At 41.1% G+C, this 14875-nt stretch overlaps 1 protein-coding gene across 4 annotated transcripts in view; it reads right to left on the minus strand.

Annotated features, from left to right (window-relative positions):
• AJAP1 (adherens junctions associated protein 1) overlaps positions 1-14875 on the minus strand; it is a 235316-nt gene that overhangs the window by 30296 nt on the left and 190145 nt on the right. For all 4 annotated transcript variants that reach the window (XM_075279811.1, XM_075279810.1, XM_075279813.1 and 1 more), the window contains one exon: positions 9005-9247. In XM_075279811.1, coding sequence (XP_075135912.1) covers positions 9005-9247 — 243 coding nt within the window. The remainder of the gene's footprint in view (positions 1-9004; positions 9248-14875) is intronic.

Here is a 14875-nt window from a genome sequence, read left to right on the forward strand (position 1 = left end):
GTATTGCTTATACTGCACATATACACCATTGAATTTCTTCTTCAACCAACAAAAATTCCAGTCCAATAAAGTAAGCCTTAAAGAGCAAGATTAAAAAGATCAAGTAACTTACTCACTAAAAAAATAAGCGAACACACAAGCAATTCCACTAAACATAACTACATGTAAAAATTTTCCGTTGAATAGATACAATAGTTTTAAATCTTAGATTTATTAGGATCTACTATTGTAGGTTAAATAATTTTTTTAATGCAAGAATATGTAACCAACCAGGAAACTTAAAGAGGTAGCATTTAGACTCTGTATGGGTGTATTTATCCTGTATCTAAATTCAGAAAACATATCAAGCCTTATTGAATTAAAAAAAAAAAAAACTGTAACAAAAATTTCAGAGTTGGCCAATGCAACCAATTGGACCAATTTGTTTTTCTCATTCTGAAGTCAACTCTGATAAAATTGAAATTTAATTGGCGGCAATGAGCAGCTTTAAAAATTTTTGACGGGAATTTGTACGTTGTTTGGGGACCAATGTGTCCAAAAATATTTTCAAAAATTGTCAAGACTTTGTTTTATTTTGATCAACAAATATCAGTGAACATTGATGGAAGCAAAATAATTTTTACCTAATAAAACAACGGTTTTTTTTTTAGACAAGTTATCAAACACTCCAGTAGCACTCCTGAGATTGGGGCTTTAGAGTATTCGGATGCTCGAGAATAATTTTTTGACTAACAGCATAGCCTGTGGTTACTTGTGGTACTGCTGGCAAAAGTTTTTCTGCAAAATGTTATCACTTGAACAAATCATATGTTACACGAACACCAATAAAATCCATTAATAGTTAAATTACGTGTGCACAAAAAAGAAGTAAAAAAAAATATGTTTAAAAAATATCCAGTTCCGAAAAGGTCAATGGCAAAAAATTACTGGCATAAGATTTTCAGAAAAGAAAATCTCATTTACTTGCTGAGATGCTGAAAATAGTGCCATCAATTCCATAACAAAAAAAATATACAGTCCTATGAAAAAGTTTGGGCACCCCTATTAATCTTAATCATTTTTAGTTCTAAATATTTTGGTGTTTGCAACAGCCATTTCAGTTTGATATATCTAATAACTGATGGACACAGTAATATTTCAGGATTGAAATGAGGTTTATTGTACTAACAGAAAATGCGCAATATGCATTAAACCAAAATTTGACCAGTGCAAAAGTATGGGCACCCTTATCATTTTATTGATTTGAATACTCCTAACTACTTTTTACTGACTTACTGAAGCACAAAATTGGTTTTGTAACCTCAGTGAGCTTTGAACTTCATAGCCAGATGTATCCAATCATAAGAAAAGGTATTTAAGGTGGCCAATTGCAAGTTGTTCTACTATTTGAATCTCCTCTGAAGAGTGGCATCATGGGCTACTCAAAACAACTCTCAAATGATCTGAAAACAAAGATTGTTCAACATAGTTGTTCAGCGGAAGGATACAAAAAGCTGTCTCAGAGATTTAACCTGTCAGTTTCCACTGTGAGGAACATAGTAAGGAAATGGAAGACCACAGGGACAGTTCTTGTTAAGCCCAGAAGTGGCAAGCCAAGAAAAATATCAGAAAGGCAGAGAAGAAGAATGGTGAGAACAGTCAAGGACAATCCACAGACCACCTCCAAAGAGCTGCAGCATCATCTTGCTGCAGATGGTGTCACTGTGCATCGGTCAACTATACAGCGCACTTTGCACAAATAGAAGCTGTATGGGAGAGTGATGAGAAAGAAGCCGTTTCTGCACGTACGCCACAAATAGAGTTGCCTGAGGTATGAAAAAGCACATTTGGACAAGGCAGCTTCATTTTGGAAACAAAAATTGAGTTGTTTGGTTATAAAAAAAAAAGGCGTTATGCATGGCGTCCAAAAAGAAACAGCATTCCAAGAAAAACACATGCTACCCACTGTAAAATTTGGTGGAGGTTCCATCATGCTTTGGGGCTGTGTGGCCAATGCCGGCATCGGGAATCTTGTTAAAGTTGAGGGTCGCATGGATTCCACTCAGTATCAGCAGATTCTTGAGAATAATGTTCAAGAATCAGTGACGAAGTTGAAGTTACGCCGGGGATGGATATTTCAGCAAGACAATGATCCAAAACACTGCTCCAAATCAACTCAGGCATTCATGCAGAGGAACAATTACAATGTTCTGGAATGGCCATCCCAGTCCCCAGACCTGAATATCATTGAACATCTGTGGGATGATTTGAAGCGGGCTGTCCATGCTCGGCGACCATCTAACTTAACTGAACTTGAATTGTTTGTCCAAAATACCTTTATCCAGGATCCAGGAACTGATTAAAAGCTACAGGAAGCGACTAGAGGCTGTTATCTTTGCAAAAGGAGGATGTACTAAATATTAATGTCACTTTTCTGTTGAGGTGCCCATACTTTTGCACCGGTCAAATTTTGGTTTAATGCATATTGCACATTTTCTGTTAGTACAATAAACCTCATTTCAATCCTGAAATATTACTGTGTCCATCAGTTATTAGATATATCAAACTGAAATGGCTGTTGCAAATACCAAAATATTTAGAACTAAAAATGATTAAGATTAATAGGGGTGCCCAAACTTTTTCATAGGACTGTATATATATAAAAAAATTCAGGAACATTTTTATTTCTCAGACTCAATTTTATATTGAGTTTATTTTCCATATATCTCACACCAGACAGTTCTAAGAGAGTTTCTCTTCAGCAGCTCAGCAAAATTCACAGGAGAAGACCGGCTGATTGTCAGGATGGAAAATTCTTTTCGAAAGTTAGTTCTCGAGTTATATTTGGGTGGAGTTGTTTTTCAAAGTCATAGCAAATGTGGTGAATAGAGATGAGCGAGTACTATTCGAAACGGCAGTTTCGAATAGCACGCACCCATAGGAATGAATGGACGCAGCCGGCACGTAGGGGGTTAAACGGCAGGACGCCGGCCCCGTCTGCGTGCCGGCCGGCTCCATTCATTCCTATGGGTGCGTGCTATTCGAAACTGCCGTTTCGAACAGTACTCGCTCATCTCTAGTGGTGAACATTAATACAGGACCGAACTTTAAACTAATATACTGTACATATAACCATGACAATCTTGTGATAGATAACAGATGAATGTGTTTTTCAAGGTTGGGTCCAAACCCGGTTGAACAAATAGAAAAAAACTTCAGGACTGTCTTAGTATGATGCAGATAAGTGATAGAATTAGTATAATCCACAGGCAACACAAAAATCAGAAGTGACGTTTTGGCCTAAGTGGCTTCATCAGACTCTACGCAACCTTATGTTGTGCTGTGCTTGTAGTAGTAGCATGGCGTTAAGTAAAGCAGCGGTATGGTGCTAAGTATAACACTCTGGTAATTCACCGTACCGTTAAAGAAATCCCATCTCCGCACTGTAGAAACAAATCTTCAGTGCAAAATGTCATGCGCTGTGGGATTCAGATTAGCATCATGTCTATTGTTGTTGCGTTTGCATGGGGTTTTTTAATCTTTGCAATGCAAAGGTCACCTGGGAATTACACCAGCATATTTGACTTGCTGTTGTGGGTTCATGGTGACATCTCACAGTAGACCCAACATGTAGGGCCTTAGCCTCAAGGTTTTTTTTTTGAGACCACCGCAGTCTAAGGATTGGCCATCAATATCAGATTGGTGGGGAACAAATTCTAGGCATCCATGCCGATTGATTGTTTTTAATGGGCCGTTTAAGGGGCATTTGTGCAAAAGCTGCTTTTTCACTGTTTACCTTGGTCCATCTAAATGTGACATATCATAGTAACATAGTCATAAAGCTTGCAAGAATGAAAAAAGACACACACACATACTCGTATGGTACTTCTATCCATCTAGTAGCTATAACCTGTAACACAATGAAAAGATTTTATTTGGATTTTATTTCTGGGTGCTCTATAACCCAACTCAAGCTGTGCTATGCCTTTCTTGTGCACCGGTGCCAAAAACTGAGCATAATATTTCATGTGTGATCTGACAGGTTATTGGTAGACATGGTCACAACTAACATGATGTGACCCAAATATTCCAAATTAGCTGCTGCCGGTATATTATTATAATCTGGTGCCTCCTCATAGTGTCATGATGTTCGGCGTGCCTCAGCAGTGACCGTGGGTGCATGATGTCTCAGAAGATGGCCAGACACCACAAGGAGGCGTACACAGATGGCTGGAGGAGACCCAGGAGAGGTAAAGGAAGGTGAGTATAAATGTTTTCTAATTTTTGTCACCTGCCCTGAGCCTCCAGTTATTATACTCTGGGGTCTCAATAGCAATGGTCTAACTAACGTCTTGTGGGTACGGTGCAATCTTTTGTCCAGGGCCCCTACCTCATCCCTACAGAGAATTCTTGATCGTGATGGTTACTGGTGCTAAGGAGTTTAATCCACCTTAGTTTACCTTCACACGGAGTAACGCTGGGCTTGTAAAAATCCTCATTCAGAGCCGTACACGTGAGCGCTGCAGAAGGCTCCCGAACACTTCCCATTCACTTCAATGGGAGCGCTCGTAACGCCGGCTTTATAAGAGCGCTCCCATTGAAGTGAATGGGAAGTGTTTGGGAGCCTTCCGCAGCGCTCGCGTGTACGGCTGTGAATGAGGATTTTTACAAGCCCGGCGTAACTCCATGTGAAGGCAGCCTTAGGGCCCCTTCACACGGCTGATATGCTGGCTGCTTTAGACCGTGTAAACGTTCCGTAGCAGCGGCGTCTAAAGCAGTTCCCATTGTTTTCTATGGGTGCGCTCCCCATAGAAATGAATGGAAAAAGCAGCCCATTCATTTCTATGGCGAGCGCGCATCTGCCGGCTCCCATAGAAAACAATGCGATCTGCTTTAGTCGCCGCTGCTACGGAACGTTTACACGGTCTAAAGCAGCCAGCGTATCAGCCGTGTGAAGGGGCCCAAAGTGTGTTTAGGGTAATCTGTGGGTCTCCTTGGCTAATGGGCCAGATGGAAGATGCAATCTCAATACTGATGCCAGTGCTTATGGGCCCCCTAAGGCTCCTGGGCCCTGATGCGACTGCACCCTCTGCACCCCCTCAAGTTATGTCCCTGCACAAGAGACCCCAGAATATAACAGTTTTTCTTCCTATCTGAACAAGTTCGGAGCAAACCATAAGTTTGATTAGTCAGAACACAGGATGAAATGAATCTTCTGAGGTTTGCCCATCTTTAGTGATTTATGAAGTGGCAGAACTACAGTTTGTTTGCATCTATTGACCCACCCCATCTTGTTTGCTTTGGCAGCAACTACCCGCATGATATTAGTATTTTGGGTGCCAAAAACAACAGAATTGATTGATCAGGAACAGTTGGGGCTAGAGAAAAATTCTAACTGCACTGGAATCAGTGAAACGGCATCAATTGAAGGGTATAAAGAGTAAGAATTGGTGGAGGTAGTGAAAGGTCCTGTGTAAATGAGAAATAGCTGGAATGTAAATTACAGCTGCTACTAAGTATATAGTATACATGGACCAAGGTAAACAATGGAAAGGTTGCAGCACACAACAGCTCATGGGTAGCCAAAGGCCACCAATATCCTTGGAATCCCTATTAACTATGCTAAGAGTTCTGGCAGAAGTTGAGGTTAACTCTGCTACATCTGTGTATCTGCTGTTTTATATAAGGAAGGATCTTGTATATATGGTTATTTCCACAACATGAGCTCATTTATTAGTTGCTTTTATCACACTGTTGTTAAATTAATAGTTACTGAAATGTATTTGTTGATCAAGAAAAAACAAAGCTAAAAAGTATAAAAATAATATAATATGTAATATTACAAAAATGATGGCACGGGAATAATAAGAACTACCTTGTCTCTAATATGAGCCTTCATACTAAAAATTCTAATTCTCATTTCAGTATAATGAAAATGTTCCTGACTTGAGATACAAATTAACTATTATTATATTATCATTAAATTATATTGTACCCTATATCAAACCACAGTTATATCTTTTATTTCAGCTCTAAACTCACATTTATTGTCATGCATTGATAATGAAGCTCCTAGGCTGATAAATAAGAATAGGATCTGTGCTCAGTTCATTAAACTTTACATAGATTTTGTTGGTTGTGTTAGTTATTTATAGCTATTTTTGGAACTAGAATGCTAAAATTGTGTGAAATCTATAACCATGCATTTTAGGATATCAGTATCTTATATAGCAGAGGAGCCTTTGGCAACTACCACCTCTGGACCATTTTTAGAGATGTCCATAGATGAAGATAGATAGATAGATAGATAGATAGGAGATAGATAGATAGATAGATAGATGTATAGATAGATGATAGATAGATAGATAGATGTATAGATAGATGATAGATAGATAGATAGATAGATAGATAGATAGATAGATAGATAGATAGATAGATAGACACAGGGAGAGATAGATAGATAGATAGATAGATAGATGATAGATAGATAGATAGATAGATAGATAGATAGATAGATAGATAGATAGATAGATAGATAGACATGAAACAGAAGAAGAAAGGATATAAACCAGGGGCGTAACAGGATCCAGGATCTGTAAATGAGGCCATAGGCCCAAGAACCCAACAAACACTGCTATCATTATACTCGAGGGGTCTTATCAGACCCCCGAGTATAATGATTGGAGGCCCAGAAGAGGTGAGGGAACATAAAAAAACACACTTACTTACCACTCCTGGCTCCGGCAGCCTTCAGGCATACTTGGTGACGTCCTAGACGTCATGTGGGCCGGGGCTCCGTCATTATGCGTCTTGACATAAGCCCTGGCTTACGTGATGTCCCTACATCATTGAAGATGGCCAACATCAGTGGGCAGTGCTCCAGAGGTATGGAGAGGTAAGTAACAGTGTTTTTTTATGTTTGTATCTTCCCCTGGGTCTCCGATTACTATACTCTGGGGTCTGAAAAAACATGAGTGGTTCACAATGGGGCATCATACTGTGTGCGCAGGGGCCACTATGGGGTATAATACTGTGTGCAGGGGCCACTATGGAGCATAATAATGTGTGCAGGGGCCACTATGGGACATACTACTGTGTGCAGGGGCCACTATGAGGCATAATACTGTGTGCAGGGGCCACTATGGGGCATCATACTGTGTGCGCAGGGGTCACTATGGGGTATAATACTGTGTGCAGGGGCCACTATGGATAATAGTACTGTGTGCAATGGGGGGGGCACTATGGGGCATAATACTGTGTACAGGGGCCACTATGAGGCAGTGCATGCAGGAATGCAAGAAGGGGGGAAAAGCAGTCAGTCAGGTTCGTTCGAGGTGGGGGGGGGCAGTCTGGTGGGAAGGGGGGGGGGCTCCATGTCAAAAGTTCACCATGGGGCCCCGCTATTCCTAGTTACGCCACTGATGTAGATAGATAGTGACAGGAGTCAGACAGATAGATAGATAGATAGATAGATAGATAGATAGATGTGACATGGATAGATAGACTGACTGACTATCAGAAGAAATAAAGTTTTAATATAACTTTGAGATAGTTATTTAGTAGTGTAATCTATGTTTTATGACAAATCTTTACACCATATTTTAAAGAACAGGGACATGCCTAGTGATACTTTTTTGGAAACTTCTTTAAGTTCACATACACTAGCACCTATACTTATGGTGGATATCTCAGCTGAGGTTATTATGGAGTATGATGGAACCCTATTTATTCATTTTTGGACACTTGCTTCTATGCAATATATTTCACCCTAAAATATATAAATATATTATATGGCTCTACTACCCTGATAGCAAATATAGTCTTATATTGATATATAAGGTAAAGGAGCTGCGTCTTACCACTACCTATGGCTTCTATGGAGGTGCAAGATCTTGCCTCCGGACCGGAGAGGAAATCAGCTGATGAAGCTGTGTGTATTTTCTTTTGGACACTTTGTGTATACTATCTTTTAACTCATATGGAATAAAGCTACGAATGTTTTAAGGCTCGAGGAGTGTCCGCAGATCGTCTCTCTTCATTTATCTTCATAGTCTTATATTCTTTCATTGTTGTGAAAAATGTGAAATTATTTGCAAAAAAACAAAAAAACAAAAACAAGTCGGTATGGTGTCCTTTTCTGGCCCAGATTTCTGTCCTCATTAATTTTTTGATATATCTTTATTGGAATCTTTTCTGACACAGGCCCCCAATACAACACACTTGAATAATATAATATTAATAATCATTAGAGATGAGCGAACAGTAAAATATTCAATATTCGTTTCGAATAGCCGCTCAATATTCGACTATTCGAACAAATATCAAACCCCATTATAGTCTATGGGGAAAAAATCTTCGTTTCAGGGGATCCCACCATTCAAGTCAGGAGAGTCACCAAGTCCACTATGACACCCCAGGAAATGATGCCAACACCCTGGAATGCAACTGGGACAGCAGGGGAAGCATGTCTGGGGGCATCTAACATGCCCAAGTCACTGTATTACATCGGGATCCCTGTCAGCTTATGATATGCAGGAGCTGACTTTTTCCCATAGGAATGCATTGACCAGCGTTGATTGGCCGAATGCCATACAGAGTACAGCATTCGGCCAATCAACAATGGTTCTGCCGGAGGCTCGTCTGTGAGGAGTCTAAGATCAGACCAGAATGGTCTGACCGCCATAAAGTTATATCAGAAAATTGGACAGAGAACTATGGACATATTTATATGAAAAATACAAAATAATTTTTTAGCCTGGGTGTTAATTTTAATACCAAAAGGAGAATATTAGAGGCTTATCTTCCTTTCCTTGTAGTATATGTATTATCGGAGGGTGCAGTGATCATCACCAACACGCAAAACATCACAATAGCTTGCACTGGCCTATATGATAAAACAACACTGAACACAAATAATAATACACGTACAATAAAATAGAACATGAAAAAACAACTTGGAATCGATTCAAAATGAACAAAATACAGAAATTCTGTGTTGAGTCCGTAAGGACAGTTAGTCTCTCACCTATTGCCATTGAACGTCGTCTTATACGCTCCAGTTTGGTGTAATGCCTCATCTGTGTAGACAGGGACAGGGGTCCTTACACACTCATGGGAACATTGCAGGGTCTCATTGTATGCAGTGAATATATCCATGTTGCTGGGCACACGAGCTGGTGTAAAGTCTGTCAGATTTTGGCAGCTCTCTTCTTGTTGGGTAATTTTTCGCTGGTGGCTGTTCCTCCTGGCGTTTCCACTTTGTGCACAGCTATGGTAAAGGAAAAAGAATATTGTCATTAGTCATGGTTATAACCTCAATGCACATACAGTAGTGGCCAGAAGAAAGTCTAGGATATCATAGTGGTCAGGCCACAATATACTGGAGCGACAAGGAAAAAGATACCCTAAAATGAGAAGATACTGGGTTGGGGAAGTCTATGGTGATACATGTAAAAATGTTCTATTCTTTTCAAACTATAGGATGGACTTGATGGACTGATGTCTTCATCCAACCTCATCTACTATGTCAACTAAGGGTGGGATAGTCATGAAGTCAATGAGAGGATAACCAAATGTGGCACCAGTAGATGTTGGGTTTGGGTGGTCTATGGTGATCTGAGTAAATATTATCTATATTTCTTAAGCTAAAGGAAGGATAGTTAGGACACCATCACCCAAGAGCTCACGTATACTTGACCCTTGGGACAACTCACCAGGTTTTTGTATTATTTTGCCCATGACTGCATCATGATCAGGCAGCTGTATCAACACTGTAGGGGATTGTAGGGTTATAGGTTGGACTTGATGGACTGATGTCTTCATCCAACCTCATCTACTATGTAACTATGATGTACAGGCTAAGCTGAAATTGTAGAACCAAAATCAACATTTCTTATCACATAACAAAGAAGAGGGGGTCCCATAAAAATGAATCTTTTTTCCATTTTCTGCTATTCTCCCACCACCCATATCCAGAACTTGTTCAAATTTCTTGTATGGTAGATGTGAACCTTGGGTCATTTTACTCATTGTTTGTTTATACTGAAAGATTTGTAAAGGGATAGCGTCATGCTTACATACAACGTCAAGGCCGAGAATTGGCCTCTGTGGGCCCTTGAGCCAAAGTATTAACAACTGTAAGGGGGCGATCACACTGCTGCCGCTGTCCGCCCCGGGTTTTCCTGGACAGGGGATGGCTTGCGGGCGGTCAGCTTTAAAACCCATTCATTTGACCGCTTATGTCTGTATGCGGCCTCTCTACCTGGAAACTGTTTTTTGTTTTTTGCATGGACACCAAGTCGTACATGCAGGTCATTGTGTCCGCACAAAAAAAACAACAACAAAAAAAAAAAACGGTTTCCAGGTGGAAAGGCCGCGTACGGACACCAGCAGTCACCTTTAAAAACCCATTCAAGTGAATGGGTTTTAAAGCTGACCATCGGCAAATTGTTCCCTGTCCAGTTTCCCCAGGGTTTACGACGGAAACCCTGGGGCGGACAGCAGCAGTAGTGTGAACCCAGCCTTAGGTATATATAAGTAGATAGTCTAGGCCTCTCCAAGCCCAGGGCCCTAAAATCTCTCACATGACCCTGTTAAAAAAAGTAAGATAGGAAATTTAAGGACGGAAATGAACAGATTCCAAAAAACACTGAAAAAACTCTGTGCATTTTGGGACCATACAATACAGAACATCTAATATTAGAATCTTAGGTTTTCTTAATTTTTATTTTTATTTTTGCAGGAGTCAAAAGTGATCAGTATCTCAAGTGTCCTGGGAGCTCTTCTACAGTACAACTCTGTATCTTGGTGTTGTCTAAATGCAGATGTCCTCCGTGGCCATGAACAAATGACAAAGATTCTGTTCTGAAACAATTACATCCAGCGTCCTGTAGTTTACTTCTCCAGAGATGTGAGCTGGACATGACAACCATTTATTTCATAGTGGTCCTTCGATATTCTATGACATTCTGGGAACGCTGCGCATCCTGGTGGCAGCGGCTATGAAATCTATTCGCTTGATTTATTGAAAAGTAAAAGCAATTTTACTTGAACTGTCTACAGTAAGTCAACGGCAACTAGTTGCACTGAAATGATGGTGTTTTTAGGTAAGTTATAAAACAGATAAGAATTGAGGTCTGACATTGGTACAAATATTAGGGATTGTGAAGTCTATCTATTGATCTGTCTACCCATGTGTCTGAATTATACCTAATGGTCATTTCTTTGTATCTTTCTCTTGCCCATCTCTTCATCTATCTATCTATTGATATGCAAAGTAGTACCAAATCAGATAGAACTTTTAGGCTAGGCCCCACATTGCGGAGACGCAGCTTCTTTTGTTGCAGTTTTTGCTTAATTTTTAAGCCAAAGCCAGGAGTGGATTTAACAGAAGGGAAACGTCTAAGTGTTTCCTTTATATTTCCCATTCCTTTTCATGCCACTCTTACCCATGGCTCAAAAAACGCAGCAAAATCTGCTACAAAAAAGCTGCTTTTCCGCAACGTGGGCTCTTAATTAGAGATGAGCCAGTAGTACTCGATCGAGTAGGTATTCGATTGAATACTACGGTATTCGAAATACTTATACTCGATCGAGTACCACTTGCTGTTCGAATGTAAAAGTTCGATGCAGAACCAGCATTGATTGGCCGAATGCTATACAGTCAGCCAATCAATGCTGGTTCTTCTCCTACCTTTAGAAGTCTTCTCCGTGCAGCTTCCCCGCGGCGTCTTCCGGCTCTTCATTCACTCTGCCAGGCATCGGGCCTGGCCAGAGCCGACTGCGCATGTCTGCTTGTAGTGCGGGCATGCGCAGTCAGCTCTGCCCAGGCCCGATGCCTGGCAGAGTGAATGAAGAGCCGGAAGACGCTGCGGGGACGCTGTAAGGAGAAGACTTCTCGGAGGATCCAGCCCGACCCTGCTTCATGGACTTGGTAAGTATAATTTGATCGAACGTTGCCTACCCCTGAAACGAGCATTTTCCCCCATAGACTATAATAGGGTTCGATATTTGATTTGAGTAGTCGAATATTGAGGGGCTACTCGAAACGAATATCGAACCTCGAACATTTTACTGTTCGCTCATCTCTAGTCTTAACCTTAGGCCAGTGCCCCACGAGATGGAAATACGATTTTCCCACAGCGGAAACACTGCGGGAAAAATTGCAGCATTTTATAGTAATAGTAAAGTGGATGGGATTCTAGCGAATCCCATGCCCACTTAATGATAAAAACCGTGATGCGGACACGTCGCGATTTCCAAAACTGGTGCAGTTTTGAAAATCACACCATGTCAATTATATTTATGGAAACGCTGGCGGTTTCCCCATAGGTATAACTGTAACAGAAAACTCCATGAAGTTTCTGTCTAAATCTCTGCGGGAAGAACCGCGATACGTTTCCACCGTGGTTTTTCCTGCAGAGCTTTATTGCTGTAGGTTGTCCCATGAAGGCTTAACCTTAAATGGGATATACCTACCTGAATGATTTTCCTATCTAAAAAGAGGGGTGGGTTATCAATAGTAATAAAGAGGGGTGGGTTATCAACAGGGGTGAACCTGCCCCTTTCGCCGCCCAAGGCGAACGACAGAAAGCCCCCCCCCCTCGGGAGGAGGAGGAGGAGCGTAGGGGGCATGGCGCATCGAAGGGGGTGGGGCTTAGTGAAGGGGCGGAGCTTAGCGCCGTTCGCAGGCAGAGAGCAGGCACGGAGAGGCCCTGCTCTCTGCCTGAGCGTGAGGGGAGGCCGCTAGAGCAGCGCTGCTCCAGTGGCCTCCCCAATCCACAGCTCGGTGCTAAGCCAGTCCAGGACAGCTTGTCCTGGACTGGCTTAGGTAAGCAAAAATGCCGCCCTCTCTGGGGCCCTGGCATAGCGCCGCCTGAAGCTTCAGGTCGCCTCATGGGAGGTGTGGCGCTGGTTATCAATAGCGAAAAGAGGGGTGAGTTATCAACAGCAATAAAGAGAGGTGGGTTATAAATAGTAATAAAGAAGGGTGGGTTATCAATAGTGAAAAGAGTGGTGGGTTATTAATAGCGATAAAGAGGAGTGGGATATAAATAGTAATTAAGAGGGATGGGTTATCAATAGCGATAAAGAGGGGTGGGTTATGTAAGTTGATTAAAAGTCGATTAAAAGAGAACAGAAACAGGTCTAAGTGACATTTTCTGTAGGTGAATATCGAGTTCCGTTAGCGACCATAAATAGTTAATTTTCTGAGCATTTCATTCAATAAGCTACAAAACTTTTTATAACGGAGATGAAATGTTATATCAATATCCTGCCATAAAACAATATATTATGGCATGCAGAAGAATGCAGGATATAAAGTTTATAGGATCTCTTATGTTTGCAGCTAAATCCAGCACAAGTAAATTATAGTCTCTCATGGACAGTAACACAGAATTCTATTATTAATGGACCAAACAGAACTTTTTTGTTGCCTTTATATATGAAACTGTATTGAATTTGTCAGACCTGCTGGGCGAGGTTTACAGGAAACTTTCTTACTATAGTTGTAATATACTGATACTAGTTCACCAGGGTGGTCAAGTCATGAACTGCAAATAGTTGAAATTTTATGATGGTCTCTAAAGAAATATAACTTTATTAATGATATAGCATGTATTTTATCACACTATTAACAATGTTAAAGGGATCCTATCATTAGAATCCTGTTTTGAGCTAAACCCATGTCGGAATAGCTTTAAGAAAGGCTATTCTTCCCCTACCATTAGATGTCTTCTCCGTGCCGCCGTTCCTTAGATATCCCGCTATTTGTCCATATGCTAATTAGTTTTCTTGCAACACTGGGGGCGGTCCCTGTGCTGTGATTAAATTATCCACCACGCCTTTTTCTTGTTCGACGCCTTTGCCTCTTCTTCCTTGTCCCGTCACAGCTTCTTCAAAAAACACTGACTACGCATGTCTGTTGCCACAGGAAAATGGCCGACGGACATGCACAGTGGGCATGGTCAGCTATTTTCCTGTGGTCAAACAGGAAAGAAGAGGTGGAAGCGGAGAACAAGAAGAAGGTGGCACTGGATAGTTTTCTTGCAGCACAGGGGACGCCCCCAGTGCTGTTTGAGTGCTGGGTACCATCCCCAGTGCTGCAAGAGAACTCATTAACATATGGATGAAAACTGGGATATCTAAGGAACGGCAACATGGAGAATACATCTGATAGTACAGGAAGATGGTACAGGAACATGGGTTTAGCTTAAAATAGGATTCTAATTATAGAATGCCTTTAAAAGTATTAATTGATTAATATATTTTTTTATTATTATTATTGTTGTTGTTGTTTATTTATATAGCACCATTAATTCCATGGTGCTTTACATTTGGGGGTTACATACAATACACAAAATATACAGGTAGATATAATGCTAACAGTAACTGGCGCATTGGGGTAGAGGGCCCTGCCCGCAAGGGCTTACAACCAGATGGCACTTTTGTACATAATTGGGGTCTAAATGTAGTCCCAGAATCTACAGGCCGATAAGTTTAACCTCTGTTAAGGGAAAATTACTTGTAAGGGTTTCTAAAGTGATGCTTGGAGTATCTCAAAGATAATACACTTATATCACAGCACCCGCATGGTGTATGAGTAGAGATGAGCGAACAGTGTTCTATCGAACACATGTTCGATCGGATATCAGGGTGTTCGCCATGTTCGAATCGAATCGAACACCACGTGGTAAAGTGCGCCAAAATTCGATTCCCCTCCCACCTTCCCTGGCGCCTTTTTTGCACCAATAACAGCGCAGGGGAGGTGGGACAGGAACTACGACACCGGGGGCATTGAAAAAAATTGGAAAAAGTCATTGGCTGCCGAAATCAGGTGACCTCCATTTTAGACGAATAGTGGATTTCAAATCCGGGTCATATGAGAATGTGAACT

The sequence above is a fragment of the Leptodactylus fuscus genome, chromosome 6 (assembly GCF_031893055.1).
Source record: "Leptodactylus fuscus isolate aLepFus1 chromosome 6, aLepFus1.hap2, whole genome shotgun sequence".
In the NCBI taxonomy this organism is placed as follows: Eukaryota; Metazoa; Chordata; class Amphibia; order Anura; family Leptodactylidae; genus Leptodactylus; species Leptodactylus fuscus.